Source organism: Ambystoma mexicanum, chromosome 5q (genome assembly GCF_040938575.1).
Source record: "Ambystoma mexicanum isolate Mex_15411 chromosome 5q, UKY_AmexF1_1, whole genome shotgun sequence".
NCBI classification, from domain to species: Eukaryota; Metazoa; Chordata; class Amphibia; order Caudata; family Ambystomatidae; genus Ambystoma; species Ambystoma mexicanum.
The window spans coordinates 1,049,645,996-1,049,673,277 of record NC_090933.1 but is presented as its reverse complement, the minus strand read 5'-3'; the positions used below and the strand labels follow the sequence as shown (position 1 = coordinate 1,049,673,277).

The 27,282-nt window shown below is 47.2% G+C and overlaps 1 protein-coding gene across 4 annotated transcripts in view; it reads left to right on the top strand.

The window, feature by feature from the left end:
- Window positions 1-27,282, top strand: part of ENPP2 (ectonucleotide pyrophosphatase/phosphodiesterase 2) — a 1,757,842-nt gene that overhangs the window by 1,662,109 nt on the left and 68,451 nt on the right. For all 4 annotated transcript variants that reach the window (XM_069621550.1, XM_069621549.1, XM_069621547.1 and 1 more), the window contains one exon: window positions 23,691-23,823. In XM_069621550.1, the coding sequence (XP_069477651.1) occupies window positions 23,691-23,823 (133 nt within the window). The remainder of the gene's footprint in view (window positions 1-23,690; window positions 23,824-27,282) is intronic.

Genomic DNA, 27,282 nt, shown 5'->3' with positions numbered 1-27,282 from the left:
GCTTCACATCGAATGGAGGCCCCGTGATGTGCAAACATGCTAAACAGCATTGTGAAAGTATTTTTGAATACCAACCAAATATAATTGAATGGAAAAGCCGGATATGGTGCAATTCTACTGACATGAAATATCAGTTGGGCGAAACCTGCAACCATCATTGCCAAGAGAGATTCTAAGAGAAATAAAGAGGCACAATTTGTATAATTCTCCTGACATGAGATGCCAGTTGGGTGGAACCTGGAACAAGCAATTGCCAAGAGACATTATAAGAAGGGTTGACAGAAGGAGCTTGAACAAACCCTCATATAAGGGCTGCCAGTGGTAGGGAAGTTTGGTGCAAGTGCAAACTGAAGTCAACAAAGGTTGTGCTACCGGAGAGGTGAAACTGTAAGAATATCTAAGTAAAGAGTGAATGTTGCAGAGAAGCCTGATAAGGGTATCGGGTAGACAAAGGTTTTTGGAAAGAGATAAGTGGCAGGAGAGTATACCGGGGGATCTAAGTGAACCAAAAGGTGGATATTCCTAACCAAAATGGGGATATTCCTAGCAGGACAGTAAACAATGATATCAAGAGTTTTTTCCATTTAAGTTTGAAGTTTCCTGCCAGAGAGTGCACCCGGAAACTTACATTGAATTGGTGTTTTAAAAAGAGAATTGATCATATTAAGTTCTTGTTTCAATTGAACATTTTGTCAACCAGAAGCTTTAAAAACACATGCCGTTTGTCATATTTTAATCACTGTTGTGAAAGACATTTGCCATCCTGAAAAGTAGTAAAAACTTTTCCTTGCCTTATTCGAACCAGCGTTATGAAAACACTTGTTTTGTCATCCTGATGAAAGTATTAGGTGGAAGAGACATTTGTAAGGCGTTTAAGAGACTGATCTTGGTACAAGAACATTGTGAATAATTTATCTGAAATAATCTAGCGGAAGGGAGCCAACCCGGGATACAAGAAGTGTTTTTGTTGAAGTTATATGTTTGAGTTGTTCCACTTTTCTACTAAGTTGAACTTTGAAACATTTACCTTGCACTGTCTGCTTGTATATGTTAGTGTGAGGGTCAGATTAAGTTTGGACACAAGGTCATCCTGCTTTAGTTTTCATTTCATAGGAGGGGACATTCACGTTAGTATAGGGAAAGTTATACCTTCATCCAAACCCCTTTTTCTGTTAATAAAATGACTTATGTTGGGAGAAGTATCTCTTTGTATCAGCCTCTCACTACTGACCCCTCACAATCCCCAAAATGGCTCTGCCACACATTTTCTGCCTTGTTCTTTGGACTTCTTGTCTTTTGGCCTTCTAACTGCCATTTGAATTCCTGGAAATGCCACATACAGGTAAGCTCTTTCTAGGGAAAAATCTCGGTTTTCCTTGGCAAAGCAGCAGTGTGAACATCTGGCTGGATGTGGGGGTTAGGACGGTCTAATCCCAATCCACACTCAGGCCAGGGGTATGTATGTTGCTTAGCAGATGTAGTGCTAAAGGCTGTTCATCCCTTTCCAGTTTGGTCCAAATCCTTACCATTGGTGAGCTGGGGGCATCCCTAGCTCGAATTTGGGATAAAAGGATTCCTTCAACCTTTCTTCATATAGTCTTTTGGATCAGAGTTGTGGCCCGCTGAAGACTTGACAACCTTTGAAGACAACCATCATTGCCTCCTGCCAAGTTCCACCTTGTCTTTCTGGATCAATCTCATGAAGAGCATCATTGGTGCTTCAACCCTTGGGGTGATGGGACCTATCTGTCTGGAAATCTGCAAAAAGATCCTGCCCCTTGGAGCCTTTGGAAGTATCCCATAACCATCCTCTGGGCTGACCAGCTTCACCCAGAGCTTCTTGAGTGTATTGGTCCATGTTCTGAGTTTTGGATTGGAACCTCACATGTCGCCAGATTCTGGCCCAAGACCTGTCCTCCTGCAGCTGTTGTTCTCTACCACTAAGAGTGGTATGGCTTGAGCAGTATCTTTGTTCTCACCATGTACATCACCGGCTGTCGCCTCATTGCAGCATTCTTTGCTGCTGCTTGCTTCCATCGTTCCTTGGTGATCCTGGGGTCTCCTGTTGTCATGGGAGCTCTGGTGGTCTGCTTCTCAGGGTGCCTGGGTCGTCCAGCTGCAAAGCTTAAGGAACTGTGATCAGAGCATGGCACTGCTCCCTAATCCCAAACCTGAAAAAAGAGGGCCCCTAATCATTTCAACGTGCCTGTATCCTTACTACTGCTGGATGCTGGAAGATAAGGTGGCACTGAGGTAATGGGGTATGGCTGATCCATACATTCTTGCCACAATATCATGTTTGGCGCAGAGGTGTGCAAAGCCACCAGGTATGCCGAAGCTGAGCTATGCTGCGTCCCCTGATTGCAAGAATATGTCTGAAGACCGCCGGCGCTGGACACAGAAAATCAAAGATGAGGTATCTGTGGGAGGGAGAACAAAATCATCAGAAAACCTTACCCGTAGATAAGTAATTTGTTCATTTAGCCCGTTTAGTTTAAGAGCATTTACCTAGACTCCAACTTATGGCAAAAACAGTTTGTGACTGCAGAAGTGACTTCCTCTGCTATTAGTCACTCTCAAGAAATGGATGAATTTCCAGCTATTTATAATGGCATAAAGACAGTTAAAAATGGAATGTATTTTTTAAGGAATTGCCAATCACTGATGGTTAAACTGAACAGCTCTACATTTCTCAGTTATGTTTGAGGGAAGGCGTTAAGGCTGGTCCATGGGAGGTGTACAGATGCATTAATAGGAGCACTTAACCTTCCAAAATTGGCTCTCAATTTGAATGGTATCTCATATATTCTTTATGTAATTTTGTGTTAAAAAATGTTGAGAGCCAGACAACTAAATACTTGAACAATAATGAAATTGAAAAAAAGAGCTTTCTTCCACAGTGTGCTCTGCCAGGACAGCCGGTTCACTCCGTGCCAGCCATAGCATGGTATAATTCTGTGACCCAGTGTCCGTCTTCAGCAAAGGCACAATGGGTTTAATGTAAGAAAACAAAAAACATCTGATGAGGTCTATTTTCGCAAATGAAACCGAGCTTCTGGATGAACAATGTTGTATCTTGTGGTCAATTAGTCCTGAAATGGAATGTAAGCAAAACACACATTTTCTTTATTTTTTCCTTTTATACATTTAAGAGGATTCTATCACTTGTCTTTTTATTCAAGCGTTTTTCACAGGGGTTGGTTATGCCAGGGGGTAGGCTTGCAAGCATGAAAGGTTGTGCACACACAGGAAACAGCAGAATATACTACATCGTTCCAGTTCTCACCCAGTGCAATAGATAGTTGCATTTCAAGTCAAAATGGAGCATGTTCAGACAATGTTTTTTTCAGTAGAAGGTTCTCTGGTACACCTTTATTAATATTGAACTGTTCGCTCGGCATCTCAAATACAATTTGTTGTACAGAATTGACATCATATTCAATAGTGTTAGATAGATTTTCCATTTGTATGTGTAATCCCCTTCAAATGCGAGTCCCCCAGCCATTTTTTCTGGACTACTGGATTAATTTTGGTCAGTTCTCCTGAGTGAGTTGGAACCTTTTTCCACACTCGCTCATCCTTTTACTCTATTTATGGGAACTTTTTATATTTCTTTTTATACCTTTTTCTTGGAGTCATGCTTTCCTCCATGTTGTGTGGCATTGGTCATTAACATTTGCAGCACACAGCCCTCTGTTTATTGTTACTGGGAGCCCTTTGGACTTTCCTTTTTATGTTCTGTTATTTCCCTTATGGGAAACACATGTTCCCAAGAGCAGGGGGATATTTTTATCCTCCCTATCTTTTTCTATTGTGAGATCTGAACATCCCACCTTATGTGGAGTGCTGAGGGTCTACATGGCATCCCCTTACTCTTATGTCCCGTCCCCTTTCCTCGGTACTGTATGGGCGTCCCTCGCGAGGAACGGGAGACGGAACCTTCAACTGAAAAACCTTCTTCCTATTTAAATTTATAGGCGCGCAGGGACGCGGCCCTGGGAGCATGCGCTCGCCTGACTCTGCCCAACAGAGCCACTCCTCTAGTCCCGTTTTCCGCCTCAACAGGAACGGGCCGATTTCACCAGCGCTCCTGGGTTTAGCTTTGACCATGTAATACCATGCGCTCTTCCCCGGATATTCTATCTTGTCTTTTCTTTTTCTTCAAGATACCGGTCCTCCGATGCCACGCTCCTCCCTAGCGCATGTTGACTTCGACGGGCTTCAGCAGGTGCCCAGCCTGTCAGGGGCTCTTCCCCACATCAGAGCCTACGCCCTTTGCCTTCGCTGCCTTGGCCCCGACCACGGCTGGGAAGGTTGCTCAGCGTGCAACGCCTTGACACCTCGTGCACTGAAGAACAGGCTAGCTAGGTGTAGAGAGCTCTTCCAGACATCACCTCTTAAGGACCTAAAGGACATTGTCAAACTTCATTCGAGGCCTAAAGTAAGGCCTCTATTCACCATCGCAACCCGCAAGGGTGACTCCTTTCCGAAGAACTGCCCGACCGGGAGGGGCCTGTCGGGCTTTAGTACCAGCAAACGTACCGAGGCTAGTCCAGCTACCGGCCTTGCGGCCGAGGGGTCTCGGGGTCCTTCCGGTATCGTTTCTGAGGGACCGCAAGGTTCTTGTACCGGGGTTACTCCCGAGGGGCAACGCCCTAGTACCGGCATCATATCCGAGGGGGCACCTTCACGCAGCACTACTGGCAGTACTGCTGATGGCTCTACGCCTTTCAAGCCCCGGCCTGAGGTGTGGGGTAAGCCTTATGATCCAACACCAAGTGTCTTGGATGGACGGGGCTGGTTCCAGCGAGCCAGGCACCACTACTTCGGCACGTGGCACTCAGCTCCACAAAATGGCTGCTGCAGCAGACAAAATGGGTGCTCGTCCGATACCTCCTCTAGCAGAGCGGGTCGAGGAACGAGTCACAAGGTGGGACTTTGGTCATCCAGGTACGTGGCCTACAGCGTATCCATCAGCAGCACATGGCAGGTTCCCCCTGCATCCCAGACAGAGGGCGCCCTGGCCCCAGCAGCCTGTGGCCACTCCATCAATATCTCCTGCCACCTCCTCAGCCTCCGACTACAGGTTCTGATGCGAATGCCCCAGATGGGATATATCCTTCGGGATGCTATCAGGGACATGCTCCTCCAAAAAGGAATATCAAATGGACATCCTTTCTAAGTTTGAAGTCGTATCCTTGAGTCAATTACCAACATATCTAGAACGCTTCCCAGACCAACGGAAGAGAGATACTTTCTTGAGACTCAGACTGAACATCCTGCCGACGAAGGAATAATTGAACCACACTATACAGATAACTTCAGAGGAAGCATATTGTAGATTTTGCACGCGTCTATCTCAGTCTAAAATGCTCTTTCATATATTTATGGAATGTACAACACTCAATGATACATGTCAAATATTCACAAATATGTTGCCTCAATCGATCAAAGAACTAAACGGTACCGAGATGTGGGCCCACATTCTCACAGGAAATGATAAACCATTAACATTTAGAATATTACAGTTTTGGTACTCAATTATGAAACCTACAGACGACCATTAAATAATAATCTGTGAAGCTAAAACATAGATAAGTGGCTGGAAACGTACCTGAACATTAATAAGCACATTTTTTTTAAAGATCATCAAGATCAGAGAGTTGAAAACAATTGCAACCTCCGTTTAATTCCTAAAAAAAAATCAGAATGTTTTTATTTAAATATGACAAATGGAAGATGTAATAATGTAAAGTTTGAGATAAAACTAATTCATGAAAAAAATAAGAAAATACCACCTTATGCCGAGTGCTAAGGGGACACCTATTATCCCCTTTATCTCTGCTGCTGTGACTTTTTAGTCACATAGACAACCCTATAGTTCTAGCTGGGGGCAGTGGACGTGTTCTACCAACTATTTTTTACCAAAGACTCTATTGAGTCACGCTTGTGTTCTAACATGGTGGCTCCTTTATTTTTTCACCATTTATATCATGGTTGTTCTTTGTTAGCCCTTCTTCTACCATTCTGGGAGGCGCAGGTCTGTGTGTGTGTTTTTCCTTTGAGCGGGAAAACTTTGGTGTCCCTGCCCATGTTCGAGTTTGTCTGGGCAGGCAGGAAGTGGGGGGAAGTGGGTGGAGGAGTTTTTCACTCCCCTGTCCCTTGTCTGCCCTTTGTCTGCCTCAGTGCCTGGATGGAACCAGTGCCCACTCGGAGACTGGCTGTGCTGATTTGTCTGCCTCAGTGCCTGGATGGAACCAGTGCCCACTCGGAGACTGGCTGTGCTGATTGTTCAGCCGCCTACCCCTTTCTGTAAACTGCTGAGAGAGATTGCAGAGGGGTATGTGCTGAAACTGTATAAAAGGTGAGGTTCCTGCAGTGAAAGGCAAGTTATCCACTGGAAACTACAGTAACCGAAGCTGAAGATGACCAGAGACGCCTGCAACAACGTGAAGCTACCACTGCTATCCTGCCCCAGTTTTCCACTCGACAGAGGTACTCCGAAGAAGACTCCTTCTCTTTTGCTGGTGGGACCAACCAGCCCTGAGTTCAACTGCAATTTGAGCCATATCTTGAGGTGCCATGCCTTTCCTGAGCTGCAGACCGTGAATACCAGGAGACCTCCGACCCCTCTGCAGTGCAATATCGTTGAGAGCCTGAATCCGTCCAAGTCTTTGCTGAGTTCCAGGTGAACATCCAGGAACATGATCCAACTCATCTAACTCCCCTCACCAGAGTGCAGTACTCCGGAATTGAAGATCATCAGCCGGGTGAATACGATCCTTTGTTGGTGCTGAGAGAAAAGGCGCCAACACCGCAGACTGACCAAGGAGACGGAAGAAATCCATGCCAAAGGTCCTCTCTCGAGCCTGCTGCTGAGACATTCCATTCAGAGTCCTTCCTTTCATCACCAGACCGAGGAATCGGGAGAACAGGTTGTTGCTGCTGCACAGAGGAGAATCCAGCTAACAGCATTTCTTCATACCAAAGGTACTGTGGGGTGAAAAGATATAACGTACATTGAACCAAGAAGTTGCTCCATAGTGACTGAAGTGTGTGAAGAGGTGCCCTGGGTGTCCACTCTACCTCTAACCCAAGCTGCCAGCTTGTGTCCTTTTGCAGGGTCTCCATCATTGTGTTAATTTTTCAAGCATCTTTTCCTAGAGACTAAAAGTATCCTAAGTAACTTTTGCTGTTCTACTGCTTATTAAGACTTTGAATCCACTCCAAACTGACTTTTGCACATAGTTAAGGATTGGACTTTAAAACTGTTAGTTTGCCAAGAAAGTGTCTCTAGAACTTTAGGCTCTGCTATTGCATGACTAACCAACCTTTTCCTTCCTAAAAGACTTCATCTTATGTGGTTTTGCTAACTAAATACAATTTCTGTATATCTTTGTCTTAACGCGAGTGCACGGTTGTGCTGATAATACAGTAGAACTGTCATTAGTGTTAAACTCTGCAACTATTGTACTGTAAGCAAATGCCACTGAAGCAGTGGCCTTTGAAAATAATTCATAATTGGTTAATTGAACTAAGTATATTTCTGACTTCTTTGGGTAAATATAATACATTTATATATTTTAATATAACAATGTGTGTTTCTTTGCACTATTGTACTTACTGGGTTCAGTGTACTTACCTAGAGCTCACATCTTCCTCCTATGATAAGCCGGACTGCTCTGCCACTCTGCCAAGGTTCCTTGAGTAGTACAGAGTTGGGTACCTGTATGCCAAAGGATAGTTTTATGAAGTCTTACCTCAAGTGGGTTTTAGGAAAACTCCCCTAACAGCGTCTAAGAACATTCATCCTGCCTCCGTACTCTGCATTGCTTTGGGAGTCTTATCTGTTGGTTGTTTCTTCTGAGAGGAGACTGAATTGTTTGGTATCGGGCACAGTTTTATGCCTTGAGATTGTAATGCTGTCAGTCAGTGCCTTTCAGTATAAGCCTGATTTTGTGTGTGTGTGTGTGTGTGTGTGTGTGTGTGTGTGTATATATATATTTCTGAGGCTTGTGGAATCTACTTAGATCACATGCTGTGCATAGGCCGACATCTAGTGGAAGCTGTGGAGTATTACAGTTGTTGTTTTCGAAACTCGAAAAGGGACGTCGACAGGGCGTGCCAGTAATACTATCCCTAGTGTGACGTCCACTGTACCTATGAACCCTCACGCGTGTAGGACCCTCAAATAGTTTTTTTCTGCCATACTAGTCGGAAGCATGTGTGCAGCGTTCCTTTCGACGTAAAGCCTTTATCTACTTTCAATTACGTTAGATTTCTTCCTATCCTTTGTCCAACGAACGCCGAAGAACGACGCCAGTGAGACTTCCGTCGGAGACTGCCGCGACAGACCCTCGCCCTTGGAAGGCCACGCCGGGCCTCGGCCCAGTCAGTAGGGAGAGTGGGGGGAGGTCCTATAGATTACATTTCCCCTTTTCCTACATATTATTCACCTGCTGCCATACCTTGACCATATGGAGAGTACTCCATTTAAATTCTGCCCCAAATGTAACAGAAAGTTCCCTTGGGTAGATAAACATTTAACTTGTAATCTGTGTCTCCCTCGAGACCATATCGAGGCATCTTGTCAGGCCTGTAGGCTCTTGAAGCCTAATACCCTAAAGGACCGCTCCGCAAAGCGCTGGGCCCACTACGCCAGGCAGCTCGAAGCCATGAACATAGAGGGCGCTTTCAGCGATGGCAGCAACGCCGCCGAATCGGACGGCAAGGGTGACGGGCAGCTTCGGCCACCCATGCGCAGGCCCCCGACCCCGTAGGACAGGCCGGTGGCCATGTTGTGGGGACCACTCCCGGTGGGAAGAGCGCAACATGTACACCCACTACCAAACACATTAGCCCCGGCCGGGACTTGACACGCGTGTCGAGTGATTGGCAATGGTCGACATTTAGGGAGCGGTCCACCGAATCCCTGTCCTCTGGGCGTTCCAGCTCGCGGTCGCCTCACGACAGGGCCCAGCCGTCCTCAGACGGAAAAGGTGTCGCCCATCAAACTACTGTCGAGACCCGGTCATCTGAAGACGATGTCGTGTCCCAACCCACTTCTGAGACTAGACGCTCTGCATCTAATCCCACAACAGAAATTCGACGCTCCGCGTCGGATCCCGCCTCCGAAAGTAGACGTGCTGCGTCAGACCAGGCAGAAGGCCCCAAAAAGTCTGAACTACCACTTCTGGCCATGGGGGGTGGGTGGGTAAACACCATGAAAAGTCCTCTAAAGATCCCCACACTCCTAAGGAGAAGCATGGGGATGACAGGCTTCAAAAAGATCTAAAGAACCTCAGCCTGCCCCTAAAACCAAGGTTACACCTCCCACAGATGTGGACATGGGCCTCACCCCTCAAACTGTTACTATACCAAGCTCCAAGGAATGGAGCTCTGCAGATATAGTCCGAATAATGAAGAGGATGACTTTTATGGCCAACCTTTATGAAAAAGATCCACATTATTTTCAAAGTTACAGGGACACCCCTCCCACCTCAACTCCATCTGGTTCCAACGCCACTCCTGTGCCTCCTCAACCCCCTCCTAAGAGGTCTTGCACTGAGACCCCCTTTCAGGGCTTAGTCATAGACCCCTTTGTTGTGGAGCCTTATGACCCCGCGTTTTACCATGAAGACCCTCAATTTCATGAAGACCAGGATGCGGACCCTTATTATGGGGATGATGAGGAACAGGAGGCTGAAGATGAGGCTGATGCTTACACCTTAGACTCCCCAATTCCTAAGGACCCTCCTATAAATGATTCTTCAGTCGATAACCAACCCCTCCTTAACGAGGTGTTGGCCAAGGCTGCTGAACACTTCCAAATCGATGTTCAGGGGGCCAAGGATTTCGCAGAGCAAATCCTGGGGGACAAGAAGGCAATAACTCAGTCCATCCCACTACTAAAATCTATTCAGCGCAGGATTCGGCCATCTCTACAAACCCCTAACCTCACACGTGCAGTAAATCCACGTGTCGAGAAGTTATTTCATGCTGCTCCCTCTGACCCTTTAGGGGGCAACTAAAACTAGATTCCCTAGTTGTCACCACCAGGAGGAAGAGAGCGGGCACCCCACTTGCTTCCTCAGCGGCTCCCCCGGATAAAGAAAGCAAGAGGATTTATGGCTTAGGTAGAAAGTCGCCTCCTCTGCGGCTTATCAGGCTAGTATTGGCAACGGTGCCACCCTCCAATTGCCACAAGTGGGAGGAAGTTTCTGCTTTACTCTCCTCTGCACCAGAACCTTTAAAGACCCAGTTAGCACAAGTGGCAGCTGAGGGGAGGGCAATGTCTGGCTGCCTACTTAAGACTAACTTAGACGCAGCTGATAATGCCGTTAGAATAATCACTGAGGGTACGATCATTAAAAGGCATGCATGGCTGAGACAATCAGGATTTAAGCCTGAAACTTAGGAAACACTGATAGACATGCCGGTCGAGCCTAACGTATTATTTGACAAAGCTGTCGAGGATTCCCTCAAAACGGCGAAAGATGAGTATGACACTTTAAAATCACTTGGTCAACTCACTAACAAACCCTCTGGACAGAGGGGAAGCAGTAATTTTCGCCGCTTTCGAGGCCAAAATTCCCAAAGAGGGTCTAGCTATAGCCAGAATCGAAGCTCATTGTGGTGGAATAACCAATCAGTCTTCCCAGGGCTACCCGAGAGGGCAGCGCAGGGGTCGTGGGCTGGGAAGAGGCAGCCCCGCTAGAGGTGGTTCGCCACCTTCCAAACAGTGACATGGCACTTCAGGTCCCCTCCCATGCTTCCCCAGTAAGGGGGCGCATTACCAACTTCACCCACACATGGGAGGGAATCGCCTCAGACAGATGGGTGCTATCCACAGTATCCGGCGGCTACTGCATCGAATTACTCAAGCGTCCCCACGACCACCCTCCACAGCAAAAAGTACACTCTCAGGAACACCAGTGGATCCTCCTCGAGGAGATTGCACCTCGGCTGTTAAAGGACGCCATAGAGGTCATCCCGGCCAACCAGGTAAACAGGGGTATTTATTCAACCTACTTCCTTGTGCCAAAGAAAGATCTCACAATGCGCCCAGTATTAGATTTGCGCCCTGCAAACAAGTATGTCAAGCCACAAAAATTCTGCATGGCTACGCTACAAGAGGTAATCCCCCTACTAAAAAGGGCGGGGATTACATGGCAACACTGGATATGAAAGATGCCTATTTTCATATTTCAATGTTCCCAGCGCACAGAAGATTCTTGTGTTTCAAAATATCGAACCAGCACTACCAATTCAAGGTGCTTCCCATTCGGAATAGCCTCGACTCCAAGGGTATTCACCAAGGTACTGGTGGTGGTGGCAGCACACTTGCGCAGGGAGGCAATCCCAGTGTACCCTTACCTGGACGACTGGCTCATTACAGTGGAGTCCCCCCTAATTTGCAGACAAAACATCCAAAGAACCATCAACCTCCTCTTTCAATTCGGCTTCGCCATCAACGAGAAAAAGTCAAGCCTGGTACCAAGCACCTCGAAACAGTTCCTAGGAGCTGTCCTAAATACTGAAGAGGGGTTGGCCTTTCCTGCAGAGGAAAGAATTTGAAATTGGTTGCTGCAAATTCTTCAATATCAGGCCGGTCGCCAAATAAAGGTGTGCAAAGCAATGCGTTTGCTAGGCATGATGCGTCTTGCATTTACCTGGTTTCCCATGCGCGCCTGCGCATGCAATCCCATGCAGGAGTGGTTGGCGAAAGTGGTCTCAGGCAAGTGGTCAGTGCGACGATCTAGTGGTCGTTTCGCCAACATTAGTACAGAATCTTTGCTGGTGGACGAGAGAGAATCTAACGAAAAGGAAACCCTTCTACGACCCAGACATTCAAGCCGTTGTCACAACAGACCCCTCTTTAACAGGGTGGGGAGCTCACTGACTTCACCACACAGCTCAGGGTCTCTGGTCTTGCAAGGTTGCTCAGAACCACATCAATCTGCCGGAACTTCTAGCAGTATTCAGAGCGCTTCGGGTATTCAATACCCTCTTATTGAACCAGTCAGTGCAGGTCCTTACAGACAGCACAACTGCAATGTTTTACAAAAACAAACAGGAGGGCACTCGTTCTCAACAACTGTCCAGGATTGCTCAACAAATTTGGAAATGGGCACTCATCCCAACATGTTCCTGGGAACTCAACTCGCTAGCTGACTCTCTGAGCAGAGATCCCCTTCTAGAAGAACACGAATGGCGACTACACAAAAACGTTGTAGAACACCTCTTCTCTCAATTGGGTTTCACCACAATAAACCTATCCGCCACAAGCGAAAACAGTCAATGCACAGAGTTTGCGTCCAGGGTCCCCCAGCCAGGCTCCAAGGGGAACGCCCTATGGATGAACTGGTCAGGGATATTTGCCTACACTTTTCCCCCAACCCCTCATCAGGAAAGTGGTGCACAAGATACACAAGGAACCGATGAATCTTATCCTAATTGCTCCTATGTGGGCAAGACAACCATGGTATCCACATCTGCGCAGACTGGCGATGTGCGATCCCATCAAACTCTCGTGCCAGTACAACCTACTCACCCAGCACGAGGGACTAACAGTGCACCCGCAGCCACACTCGATGAACTTGGCAGCATGGCTCCTGAGGACATAGAGTTCGGACATCTTAACCTGCCACAGAGATGCATGGATATCTTGAAAGAATCAAGAAAACAAAACACTAGGCACTGTTACTTTGACAAATGGAGAAGATTCATAATTTTGTGCCAGAATAAACCAACCCCATAGAATGTACTCCATCCCACATTCTAACTTTTATATGCTCCATTTGCTAGATGCAGGGTTAGTATTTAGCTCCCTAAAGGTCCACCTGGCGGCTTTGTCAGCCTACACGACCTCTCATAATAAGGTCTCATGGCAGATAAGTACCGGTCATCAAAGCATTTATGAAAGGAGTAAAGAGACTCCACCCTCCAATTTCTAACCTGCCGCCAGGGTGGGACCTTAATGTGGTATTCGCTAAACTCATGGGACCCCCTTTCGAGCCTATGCACAAGTCTAGTCTCAAACACCTGACTTATAAAACTGCCTTCTTAGTGGCTATCACTTCCATAAGAAGGGTCAGTGAAATCCAAGCATTGTCAGTGCAGGATCCTTTCTTTGTTGTACACAAATACAAGCTGGTTTTACGTGCCCTAGGTTCTCCCCTAAATTAATCTCCAAATTTCATGTAAACCAGTTGATTGAGCTATCGTCTTTCTTCCAGGAACCCAACAGCTCAGACCGCTAATAAAGACAGATCAATTGTTTGTCTCCATAGAGCCAGGCAGAGAAGGTGACCGCATTTCTAAGAATGCCATCTCTAGGTGGATAGTCGGATGTATCCAACTGTGCTATTCCCTATCAGATAAAACACTGCCTTTTACGCCCAGGGCTCACTCCACGAGAGGTACAGGAGCAACTCCAGCTTTCATTGCACATGTCCCCTTCGACAGTTTTTGCAAGGCAGCTACATAGAGCTCTGTAAATACTTTCACTCAGCACTACTGCATTGACACCCATTCCAAGACAGACGCACAAGTGGGACAAGCGGTTCTAAGACATTTATTCACTCATGGACCTTCACACATCCCACCTCCTCCTTCCACTGCTCGCTAATTTATGCACAGCATGTGATCTAAGCAGATCCCACAAGCCTCAGAAGGGATACATTACTCACCGTAATCGTATTTCTGATGCTTGTATCTGCTTAGATTCCCATGCGACCCACCCTTCCTCCCCTCGGAGAGAAGGCGCATTAATGCTTACGAGCTTGTCTGATATGTATCTGCTTGGATACAACTGTACTCACGCTACACCTCATGCTACCTCATGTGAGAAAAATCCAATCTGAGGGACCTACACGCGTGAAGGATCATGGGTATAGTGGACGTCACACTGGGATAGTATTACTGGCACACCCTGTCAACGTCCCTTTTCGAGTTTCAAAAACTGTAATACTCTGCAGCTTCCAATAGATGTCGGTCTATGCACAGCATGTGAATCTAAGCAGATCCAAGCATCAAAAATACAATTATGGTAAGTAATGTATCCCATATATATGCTGTTTCAGTGTGAATCCTATGGATACTTCCACCGTGACTGCTGATCTCAGGGGAAGGGGGGGATAGGGTGGGAGGGCAAGGAACTGAGGTCTGGAGGTATAGTGACATAGTATATATATCGTCTGACATCGTGTCAGGAGCTAATGAGTGGCACGATCGAGTCAAGAGGGATCTACGGTCGTACTACGCCCCCTGTTGAAAATGTTTCTGAGCAGCTCAGGCTGGAATGGATATCTATCTGATGAGGAATCTGCGGGAGAAGAATCCATAGAACTAACATTACTGGTAATTAATTCCACCTTTTCATTGGTTACGCTTGTGCTCGTGTTGGCAGGGCTGTTACCAAACAGGCCCTGTCTAGGTGGATCATTCTCTGCATCACAGAATGCTACGATCTGACTGGAAAGGATGTGCCTGAGGGTCTCGTAGCTTATTCTACAAGGGAGTGGCTGCCACCTCTGCCTTGCAGATGGGAGTCCCGGTCCTGGACATTTGCCAGGCATCAACGTGGGCATCTTTGCACATGTTTGCTAAGCATTATTGCTTGTATTCTCTTGCGGGCCAGGATGCCCGTTTGGTAGGACTGTCCTCCACAGATTTCTGGTTTAGGTGGTGCCCTTGCTTCCTTCCTCCTCCAGGTTTCGTACTGCTTTGTGAGTCTTATAAAAAATGAGGACTCAATGGGAGGAAGGGACGTTCCTCCCACTGATTGCTCATCGCCTGCCCTACCTGCCCGTCTTGTGGGAAGCTGGACGGGCACTGCGTTCTGCTTCTTTGCTTCTTGCGGTCACGCTCTTTAATCAGGAACATTGGGATGGGCCGTGCCTTCACAGTGGAACCTGCTTCCTGTGGCCCTTCGCGGTATTTCTGATTTTAATCAATTCACAGCCCGGCTCAAATCCCATCTGTTTATGTAATCTTGTAGCCTGTCTATTTGTATTCTTTAAGCGCCATGATGCCTTTGGTGAAAGCTGTGCTATATAAATACTACACAGATAGGAATGATCGGATTTGCCATAACCAATGAGCAAAATGCAAGGGAAGTGAGGCCAAAAAGTCAGTTCAGGGTCAAAAATAAAGCAAAACGTTTGGGGATCCATAGAAACTGTGGAGGGAACGTTGCTGAAAGAGAAATCTTTCTCAACACTGGGGAAGGTGCCAAACTATCAAATCTACACCCAAATACATGCGTACTGTGAATGCAAACAAAGGCTCTGGCAGTGTGAGGGGTTACTGAAACCAAGCTGACAGGAAAACTCTAGGCATTTGGTAGTATAATTGTATAAACCTCTGAATCGCAATGTCATACTAGACATGGCTTATATTTTTTTATCTGCAGCAAAACAAGAGGTGATGGCTGGAAGGTTTAGCATTCATCTTAACCTGCCATTGCTCTGAGCCACCTTCCACACCATCATTCTTCGCCTGTCAAGCCATTACAAAAGGAGAAAGACCATATGCAAATCAGGCTTCTCCTGACTCCCAGAAGAGTTGCCTCTCATGTTTTGCTTAGATTGTTTTCTGCCACCAGATGCTAGGTCCATAAAATTATGTAATTTTGAAACTACTTATTCACTTGTAAAATTATTCCCATTTTTATTGCAGAAAAGAAGTGGAAAAACATTACTTCTGCCAGCTGGAAATCATTTGAGGGCATTTGTATGAGGTAGCTGTGAATGCACCCTCGAAATTGTAGGCATCTGCCTCTTTTGTCTTTGGGTGCTTTTTTGTAGAAGATTTGGCAACTAAAATTGGGTGTACACTTTTTAGTAAGCAAATCGCTTTCTGAAAGCCAAGCCCTATTGCAGCAATACCTGCAGCAGGTATCCAGGGTCTGTCTTCTGTGTGCTTGGTGTAAAGTTCAATAAAGCACCCAAAGACCAGCAGGCCAATCTGGGTACAAATTTACTGGCACAAGTTTGTAAAACCTATTGGGGGTTTCACCAATCTTCTTGACATTGCTCATGGCGCTAGTTAATTGGGTCGTGACAGTGCTTTGTAACATTATGCAGGATGCCATGCTGGCTGTACAGAAATCAGAATCATTTTATGACCCTCTGTAGCACACTGTGCAACCTGCATGCTTCGAACTTCAGCTACTGGTGTAAAATGTTAAATATTCTCTCAAAGTGGGAAGCCTACATTAACTCAATTAGGAACAATGTTGCCCTCTGAAATGAATCCAAATATCTCAATGAAGCCTCTTGTTCAACAATGTCGCCTTGTAATTTATTGTGAAAAAATAATTAATTTTAACATTTTATCATAACTGGGTTCTTTCTTGGTAGAGGGGCTTCCACACCTTTGCTAATGTTTGACATTTACATTCACTTTCAAAAAAATAATTGGAGTATATTCATTACATGCATTAAGTAGAACATTAGGAAACTTCAGTATTATTACATTTGAACCTTTCATGTATAATGTTTCGGAACCTAATTCACAAGGTATTTCATTAACCTTAGGCAAATAGTGCAATAATTTATTTTAGGAGACATCTGACATCAGTGCCTCCAATTTTGTAAATACGATTTTTCTAATTATCATTAGGAATCTTTCTTCGACTCTTTACGTTTCGGGTCTGCACTGGGCCCTTCAGAAGTAAGAGTTCTTGGTGTGCTAAAAGAATTACATACACATATAATGAAGCACTATCAGATGATTGTATAGCCAGATGTTATCATCAAAAATTAAAAATATTTATTTAAAGAAATTTCGAGGGGATTGGGTCCTCCGACGTATTCCATATCTATGACAGTTAATCACCACAGCTGTGCTGCTTCAAAAAATGTTCTGCGTCCTGCATCGATGACGTCGATACGCTGTCCTCGAGGGCCTCCGTCGAGCCGACGTCACCGGATGTTAGAAGTAGCATGCACAACGCCCGTAGCCTCAGTTCCGTTTTTTCCGCGAACGTGTTCGCTTCGGAGATCTCGGCGCGCCTCGCTTCTTCTGAGTTCTATTTTTTCGGTTCTTCAAACCTGTTAGTTTGTGAAGATTTCCATGATGTCTTTGTCTTCTACCCCGCAGCTGGATTTCAAGAAGTGTCGGGACTGCGGTTCCAAGATGTCGCTGACGGACCCGCACAACGCCTGCCTCTGGTGCCTCGGTGACGACCACGCCATGGACGATTGTGACGATTGCCAGTCGTCAACTTCAAAGTCCTTGCGGGAGCGTAAGAAGCTTTCTGTCAGTAAGGTGGCCAAGCCGTGGAAGTCGAAATCCACTGGGCTTTCGACAGACGATTCGAGGGGTGACTCTCTGCATCGTCGGCGTAAGTCCGGTGGATCTCGGTCCCAGAGTGGGTCCCGCCATTCCTCTGCCTCTTCGAGGCACTCTCGGAAGTGCCGTCACCGGTCGCCTTCCCTGTCCTCGTCCGAGGACTCCGCCCATAGGCGGGTTGCTTGTCCCAACAAGCCTTCCACTCCTGCGGAATGGGATTCATTCCGGCAGGAGATGATTGTGATTTTTCAGTCGCAGGGCTCTGTTCCGTCCGCGCCATCTAAAGACGCCGGCCGTGACCGTGCTAGAGCCACCACTCGCACGCCTTCAGGCTCGGGTGGTCAGCGCGATCGAGCACCTTCGAGGTCTCGATCAGACAAGGTGGATCGCTCTAGACATGCCCGCTCCAGGTCCCGGTCCTCGACGCCCTCGAGACCATCGGAGCCTGTGAGGTCTTCAAGAAGACATCGACGCCTTTGGCGCCAAGGTCGTCGAGGGACTCTCTCGAGGCTCTGCCTCCGAGGAAGCCAGCAACGCCATCAGCGCCCAGGCTGTCGAAGGACACGCTCAGGGCTCCGCCCTCGAGGACTGTGTCGAAGCCGTCTGCGCCACGCTCAACGTCGACGCTGATTCCATCGACTCCCTCGACGCCTTTCGAGGCTGCTTTGTCGGAGGTACCCCGTGGCATGGTGGAACCCCCTAGAAAGGCTCTGGCCAAGTCGAAAAATGTCTTTGTCCCCTTTTCTGTGCCCCCCATTCCAGCCTTTGGATTATATTTCTGAGGTGGAAGAAGGGTCTGAGGAAGAAGGTTTGGTTCCTGATGAGGTACCTGATGAGATTTCTTCTGGTCATAGCCAGATTGAAGACCTGCGTCAGTAGCTGCACGACGCCAGTGGTCTGGACACCTGTCCGGAGGTTGAGTTCGGTAGCCCTGAGCCTGGCACGCATGCCGAGTCCTCGTACCGGCGTCTTATGTCGAGGGTAACGGAATACTTGGGGTGGTCTGCTGCACCAGTGGATTTTCTGCAGGATGACCTGACGGATATCCTTGACCAAGGTCCACCAACTGACCCAGTACTGCCATTGCAAAGAAGGGTGGCAGCGGCTTGAAATGCTCCGGAGAGTCTCCCGGCAGTGAACAAGTCTTTGCCGAAGAAATATCGTCCAGCCAGTAGCGACCCCAGCAATTTGACTATGCACACCACTCTGGAGAGTTTGGTGGTGCAGGCGTTTACAGCCCCAGCAAAACAGGCGTCGTACCCTACCATCCCTCCTGATAGGGATGCCAAACGTTTTGATGGTTGGGCGAAGAGTGTTTTCTTCAGGGGGTATGGCTTTACAGGCAGCCAACTCCGTGTGTGCATTAGCACGTTTCACTCATACTCTGTGGAATTGTGTCGTTGGCGGCTGAACATATTCCCGAAGGGGAGGAATGGGATGGCTTTCTTGCTCTTGTTCAGGATGGCAAGGATGCCATGTGTGAATCCGTTCGGTCGGGTCTGGACATGGCAGATTGCATCAGCCGGTCCATGGCGACGAGCAGCGTAATATGCAGATTTGCGTGGTTGCGGAAGTCGGGGTTTGCTCCTGATGTGCAAGCCCGGTTTCTCAACATGCCCTTTGATGGTGAACATCTTTTTGGCAGAAAGGCTGACGAGAGCCTTGAAAGGTTGCAGACCTCCAAAGCTGCAGCGAAATCGTTGAGCACTGCAGTTCGCCAACCTCTGCCTTTTCGTCCTAGGGGACAGCAATGGAGGGGAGGTTCCTTTTGATATTACTCATCCTTTGGTAGATCGAGAGGAGCTGCAAGTCAAAGGGGCCACGGTAGGAGTACCAGAGGTGGAAAGCAAGGTACTCGAGGTGCCAAGGCCGCTCGGGCAGTTGCCTCTTTACCCTCGGGCAATGCTGCAACTGCTTCAGCTCAGTCATGAGGCCATGTCCCATGGTTCGCCAGTTGGGGGAAGGCTGGCGCAGTTTCTTGTAGAGTGGCGTGCCATTACTTCAGATGTGTGGGTTCTGGAGATCATAGCCCACGGCTACTGTCTTCCTTTCCGGCAGAGGCCTCACGACAATCCACCAGGGAATCTCTCTTTGAAGAGTCCGGATCCGCTCTTTGCGCAGGAAATCAAAGCCCTGCTGGAGAAAGGTGCTATAGACCTGGTGCCTGTAGCGGAGAGGAACAAGGGATGTAATTCCCCTTATTTTTTGATTTCGAAGAAAGACGGGTGATTGAGACTCATCATGGACTTGCTTGGCTTGAACAAGGTCCTCAGGAAGGACACGTTCAAGATGGTTACTCTCGCTCAAGTCCTCCAGGCCCTTCAACTTCAGGACTGGTTGGTGTCTCTCAACCTCAAGGACGCTTACTTTCATGTGCCGATCCATTCCAAGCACAAGAAGTACCTAAGGTTCGCGGTTGGCGACTTGCACTTTCAGTTTCGGGTCCTGCCGTTCGGATTGACCTCCGCCCCGAGGGTTTTCACCAAGCTCATGGTGGTGGCAGCGTATCTCAGGAAAGGGGGGATTCACGTCTACCCGAACGATTGGTTGATCAGGGCGCGCTCTCCCGAGCAAGTCCTGGATCATCTGTCCGTCACCTGCCACTCCCTTCACAAGCTGGGCTTCTCCCTCAACTTAAAGACGTCCCACTTGACGCAAACTCAGCGAGGGTAAAAGAGGGTAAAGACATCTTCTGGTTCACTGCGACAGCCTCAACAACTAAACCTTCAGCTGCTGGGTGAGTGGACAGGAACAGTGTGTCTGAAGATGCTGCCCTATACTTTTTGGCAAGGTCCCAATCTGTCAGGACTAAGGCTGGCTAGGACCATAGTTCAAGTACTGATAAGTCATTCATAAAGCACCCGGGGCCAAGAGGGGGGCGAATAACCCCAAGGTGTCAACCACCTTGGCCATCACATGCAGAAAAGCTCCCTGGGGGTTGCCCAGATTATGAGCAGGGAGCATGTCGAGTTCTGGGGTGCTGTCCAGGCCACTTGTAAATCAGTAGTAAGATCCACCAAGTGACCGCCCTCTCCATACAATTCCTCTGGTTAGTCTCTAACATCCCTGAGGTGTAGGGATTACAATCCAAAAGTAATGGGATCCCCCTCCATCATAAATGCCTTCCCTCCGAGACAGGAGTGCACTCCTATGGAGCAGATCTTACCCCTGAGGAAGTCCTGGCTTCAGTCAGCACTGGCGCTGCCACAGAGGAAAGTACAGAGGTCGAAGGACCGACTTCAGAAGACGGAGAGATGCAACCTCAAGATAGGTTCTTATCCATCTTCACCGTGGCTAAACCCAAGGGTGCATGGTTGCGTGATTTTACGGTGTCTATGCCTGCATGCCCTGTGGACTCCAGGGCCTTGGCAAAGATGTAAAATTCCTCTGGACTAGAGGATTGGTGGGGAAAAGTACTTAAGGAGCCTGATCTCCGGAATCGCGGGCTCCTTTTCCTCAAAGAGGAAGAATGGTGTTTTGAACAATCACTGTGTGAAAGACCTCTGGCAGTGCTTCTTTTTCTTGTCCTTGGACCGGGGAACATTCTTCGTTGCAACGTTTATCACAGGGTGACCTTGAAAATGTTTTGCCTCACATTTACAAAACGCCTTGGGGTTCATCAACTATCATTATCTGCAATCCTGTGTGTCACACCCCCCACCGAGATAAAGACTGATCCTGTGGGGATCCACGACAGACATCTGACTTCCGTAATTGATGCAGGGTTTAAAATCTGAGTACTTTTATGAATTCAGTATTATGTCAAAAACGAGAAGTGGAAAAACCTCAAACGAAGCAGTGTTCCTGAAGCGAGCAGAGTGCACAGAAAAAAAGGGACTATTGCTGTAAGCCTAACAAAACTGCATGTTTTCAGCAAAAGCTTTTCAAATTCTGTAATGAATTGTACCTAATGTGAAAAAATGTGTTTGATCGAATTGTAAAATTGTCACATCTGCACCACTTTGCCAATTGCAAAAAACTATGGATTAGGGAGGAGTGACCTCTTTTTTCAATCAAAATGTAGTCTTCTGATCATTGCTTTTTTCAAATATGATTTTGTGCAGAGGTGGTTGATTCATGTAAAGACTGGAAGGGGGAGGGGGGAGTCTGTACTTCTGCTCTCTATATGGTAGAGGAGAGGCACAGAGGACCCCAGCCAAGATTCTCTATTGGTAATGTAGTCGAGCAATCAAGGCATAGCTTCTCAGGAGGTGATGCAGGCTGGTTCTTAAGTACAGTGTAGTCCCCAATCCCCCACAAAGGAATGTCCACACACTGTATTAGTTAAAACAGTCTTTATATAATATTCACGGTTATGTACACTATCACAATTAACTCACTTTATGCTCAGTGAATCTACAATGGCAAATATAAACAGTTCTAAAGTGGTGCCACAATTATTATCAGATCTCATTAAAGTGCATCAACTATACTCTGGTTAAGTGTCACACAGATCACTTAATAAAGGCAACCAACAATAGACCTAGGAGGAAAGGCGTTGGTTAGAACAATTGACGCAATAGTGGCCCCTACCCACTAGACCCGATTCTGTGTGGGGAGACCCCCCCCCACCCACCTGGGCAACCTGTAAATTAAAGAAATATCACAAGCCGAGTCCATATATTGTTCACAAGAGTCTTATTTCCTTCTAAAATAGTTCTACAGCCCCATTGTACCTGGAATAGCAGAGTTCGTCCTCGGGTTATCGATGGATCCTTCTTGAGCAGCTCCCTTTAAGGCAGGAGCCACCGATCGTTGAAGGTCCCACGAGGAAAAGGATGAACGACGACGATGAGGTGGCAGCTTCGTTCCTAGCAGTGCTCGGCGACGACGGAGCGTTGGCATCCTGCAAGGAAGAGGCGTGCGGGGCACCTCGGTGACGATAGTTCAGGACCTCAAAGAGTTTGAAGAACTGTGGCCCAGCAAGGGCGTCGAGTCGTCGGCATCTCTGTGGTCTTTAGGTGGCAGGAAACCTACCGGGGGATGCTCCACGGCAAAGTGGTCAACAGTGCAGGCAAGAGCGTCCTTGGATCAAATCTTACTTAGGCAAAGGGAGCATGGCGGCTCCGGTCGGCGACATCGATGGACAACAGTGTCCGGGCGCTTCTCCTTGTGATTCTGCGGCAGTCCCCGTCTCCGGTCAGCAGCCTGTCGTAGGTCTGTCTACCAGGGAGCTTTGGCAAAGATCAGCTGGTGCACAATGGTCCCTCATAGCTCGGGAAGAGGGCGCCTAACCAGGTCCTCTCTGGGTCAGTCCTTGGAGACACAGCACCTTTCAGATTGGTGAAGTAGAGCAGCAGCAAGACTTCTCTTCCAACATGGCTTCAAGATTAAGCTTCAGTTTCAACTCCAGTTTCTCTTCAGCTTCTGAACACAAATTCTAGCAGTCAGAGGCCCCCAGATATACTAGTTGATCTCCCATTCATTCTGCTGGGTCACACTCGGGCAACCAATCGGTCAGAAGGGCATTCATGCAGGCAGGCAGCCAATCAGGTGCATAGTGCATTCATGCCATTCACCTTTCTCCAGACACTCGCAACAAGTTATGTGTATTGGGACAAGTACCCAGCTATTCAACACTCTGCATTCATACCAGTTTCGGGCAGGGCTGTCTCAGTCATTGTGTCAATCACCAGAACCCAGACATCCACAACAAGAAGTGCATATGGGTCACACACTCCATTCACCCAGGTCCCACCCACAGGGCATACCCACAACGCACAGTCACTGGGAAGGCTCCGGCCAGTCTGGACTGGACTTCACAACAACACCATATATGGAACTTCCACCCAACAGCCAGTCAGGGGGAAGGGACAGAGTCGGGGCTTCCCAGGACTTTGGGAAAACAAGGTAACAGGGAATAGAAACCAAGAGGCCACAGGGGCCATCTTGTTTCCTATCAGGAATCAACTGATTCCAATGGCAGGGCCTGGGTATCCCAAAATGGAGGATACTCAGAGCACCTGTCAACTTCAGCATGGAGCTGCCACCAGCCCATAACCTGTTCTGTGGGCCACACTCAAGTGCCCAAAAACATACACTAGGGGCACAGGGTTGTACCCCCACCCATGGGTGCCATAAGGGTATCCCATGGATCTGTACACCAAACCACAAGAGAGCTGCACCGCCAGGAGTCCCACATGAACTCCTGCATGGAAAACACGACAGAACACACAATCAAAAACAGTAAAGGACAAGGATATGAAGGCCCTGTCCCTCCGATGCATTTGCATTTCCAGCATCACAATTCCCATAATCTTAAGTGTGATACTTTTACAATATTTAATAAGGTGCTTTGTAATATAGATCTGTTAGAGGTTCTGACAATATGGAGGAATGTAATGCACCGCTTGGTGTGCGCGCTCATGTGCCAATTTTGTTTTTTCAAACAGAAATTTGGAACTATTTTCAGAGGGTGCTGGTGAAGCGATACGCGACGGAACGCAATGGTGTTAATGTCATAAGTGGACCCATCTTCGATTATGATTTTGACGGCTTATATGACACACCTGACAAAATTAAACAGTAAGGAAACCTCTATTTTATTGTTTCAAATCGTTGCATTACTTAAGTGTTTGTATTATTTAAAAGTGCCTGACTGTATCATTGCTGTTACATTTAGATTTGTGAAATGCCAGCTGGTTTAAGTATCTGGGTTAATGTTCAATGGAAGGCTATTGACAAATAGGAGGCATCACGTTGCTTTCCCAGGCATAGCGCTATTGCTTGCCTGCCCATAATTAGCCCGAGAGTTCAGAATAGTCTCGGAATCGCGTTTTGTAATGATGGAGACGATCTTGAATAAAACCGAAGGACGTTTATGAAAACTGCTTCTGGAGGTCTATCTGTCCATGACTGCGGTTCTTTATGCGGCTAGCTAGTGCTGCATTGTTCTATTCCTGGTGGCTTGTGAAGCCACCATAACACTTTTAATATTGGTGATGCACAATTTCCTGCAAATGACTCGGGCTATGTAATAGGTTTTACATGCGACTTATAATGCACAACGAATTGTATTTATGCTTTCCATCCTAAATACTATGGCTACGATAAGCGACTGGCCTTGACTCAGACTCCATACATTACAGGGCTGTGCGTTTTATTTTGTTTGGTCGTGCTTATGCTGAGACATGCAGGCCGAAGAAAGCATTGCTAGATCCCAACTCCTGGCTGGGATCTATTTAATAAAATAGCCCCTGTTTGGTTGGTATGCTAGGAAAGACGAAACAAATCTGTGATGCAGTAGATACATGTCACAAGCATTGCCAGTTGCAATGCTACCCACATATTCTGCTTCTCAGGACTGCTCCCTCTTTTGTAGAATTGTTTTGTCAACCAGGTGACTCTAAAGAATCACCATATGTTGATATATGTATAACGCGCTTAATACCCAGAGGTTTCTAAGCTCGGACCCGGGGATCGAACCTCTGTTGCTCCATGTCGTCTTGCTTCCAAGGCGAGCATGTTGCCGCTGAACTATCCTCCCGAGACATATGTAGCAGAACCAGGTGCTTATAAAAGGGGGGGTTGAGGCAGAACAACATTGTCACTGGGTTAGCAAACTGTGCTCTGCATATTATTCTAAAAGATTATTTATTCTATGTAAATTGAATTTATGTGCATTGAATTTTAATATGTCATTGCTTAGCTCTACTTTGTAAATTGTTAAGCAATTTTAGGACCAAATATTAGAACGCTAATGAATTTCGGTTCGTAGAAAGTAAAATCTTAAAACGGCACATTAGTTCGTTTACAGGTTTTCTATCACATACCCCATGGGACTGAAAGAGCAGTGTATGGCACTCCAAACCATTGTCTTTGTTTGGTTTATGGTATAATGAGCAAATCTCCTTCTGTACTCAAAGCCACTGTGACCATGCTGCTTGCATATGCGTACAGATTGGCATATATAGCTTTTTTTTTTTGTTTTTTTTTTTTTTACATTTGTTTATTGGCATTTTCAATAATATCACTTACAAGATATGCAAATGCGTCTTGTGCTTGATCTTTTACAACGCTTTTCGGATTTTAGCTTCAACAATATAACTAATAACAAATAACGAATAACAGTAACTGTCTCCTTGCCATGTCCATATGTTTCAGCTTCTCTTGTTCCGGGGAGGAGGGGATTTAGGGAAGCTGGGGAGCGCGCTCGGGAAGGACGCAGGGGGGATACCTTCCCAGGGCCTTCATCGTTTCCAGTCATACGTCTGGGGTTGCCCTATCTTGTCTCGTAGATTAGTTTGTTTCGGGTCATTGGCTCATGGGGGCTTATCGTCCGAGGGGAGGAACATATGCCTGGTAAGTTCTTTCCATGCCTCAAGAGCTCTGCTGGACTCATCCGTAGATCTAGTGACTCTTTCTTCCCAGGCCTTGGTTTCAGCCGATACCCATCGCTCCGCTTCACTATGCCATGCTTTGTATTGCGGTCCTGCGGGTCTTTTCCAGGACATGGCTATGGTTCTTTTGGCCAGGATGCACGCTATGTCCATGAGTCTGACTATGTGTTTCAGTCTGGCTAGTCTAGGGTAGATTCCAAGTAGGCATTCCTCAGGTGCCCATTTGTAGTTGGTCATGCCTGCTTTCTCGCATGTCTGCTTTACCCTATCCCACAGTGTCTTGGACTTGGGGCATTCCCACATCATGTGGATTAGATCCGCTTCCTCCCTCGTGCACCAGATGCAGTGAGACTGTGATTGTTTGTTGAACTTGGCTATTCGTTTCGGGGTTAGGTAGGTTCTGTGGAGCACATTCATCTGTATTTGTCGAAACCTATGATTTCTGGATACTTCTTTGGGGAACGCAAGTGCCCTATTCCACTCCCCCTCTGTCATTTCTCTACCTACATCTGTTTCCCATTTGCCCTTCATTTCCGCGCTCCGGGGGTTTGGTATATCGCTCAGGTGTCTATATATTTGAGATATTGGTCTACTGCCTTCCCCCATGTTATATAACAGCGTGAGTAGTGGGTCCGGGTCTGGTTCCGCAGGCCACGCTTCCCATTTACTCCGTGCTGTAGAGCGAACCTTCTGGTACCAAAGGAACTGGCCCGTGTGGATGCCCTCTCTGTCCTGTAGTACAGCAAATTCTTTAAAGGTGCCTCCTTCGTAAAGATCTCCCCAGGTGTAAACCCCTCTGTTTTCCCATAATCTGATTTGTTTTAGATCAGTGACCGTTGTGTACAGGTCTGCGAGCAAGGGTTTTTCTGGTGCATAAGCGTTCTGTGTGCGAGTGAGTATCCTTGTTCTACGCCAGATCTCCCTCCCCAAGGTGACTATGAGGGGTGCCGCTCCTAGCAGTTTCGCAGGTACCCAGACCAGTTCCTTCAGGGTGAATGGGAGGCTTGTGGTCTGTAGCAGGGGCGTTTCGTCTGTGGGCTCATCGGATAACCATTTAATTACAAAGCTGAGCTGAGCTGCTAAGTAGTACTTTTCTAGATTTGGGAGTTGGATGCCGCCTTGCGTGTATGGCAGGGTCAGTGTCGACAGTGCTATCTTATGTCTGTTTTCCCCCCAAATAAACTCTCTTATTAGCATCTCGAGTAGCCGGAAGAAGGGTTTGTTGATATAGTAATGTACATTCTGGAACCCGTATAGGAATCGTGGTAAGACAATCATTTTAATTATGGATGCCCTTCCCATCATGGACAAGGGGAGTCTCGACCAAAAGTTCATGGATCTGCGCAGGGCCGGGAGCGCTGCTTTTGTGTTGTGTTCATGCATCAGTGCTGGGGTATGCATTATTTGGATTCCTAGGTATCGGAATGTGGTGGTCTGCCATCTTATCCCAGCCTCGGGGAGTGATTCTACGTCCTCCTTTTTTAGGGCCGCTAGTGGGAACAAGCAGGATTTTGCCCTGCTGAATTGGATCCCAGAGACTCTGGAATAGTTGTCCAGGACTTCTAATATAGTTGGGACGTTGATGTGTGGGTCCCTGACATATATAAGTACGTCGTCTGCATAGAGCGAGATGATGTGGTCCACC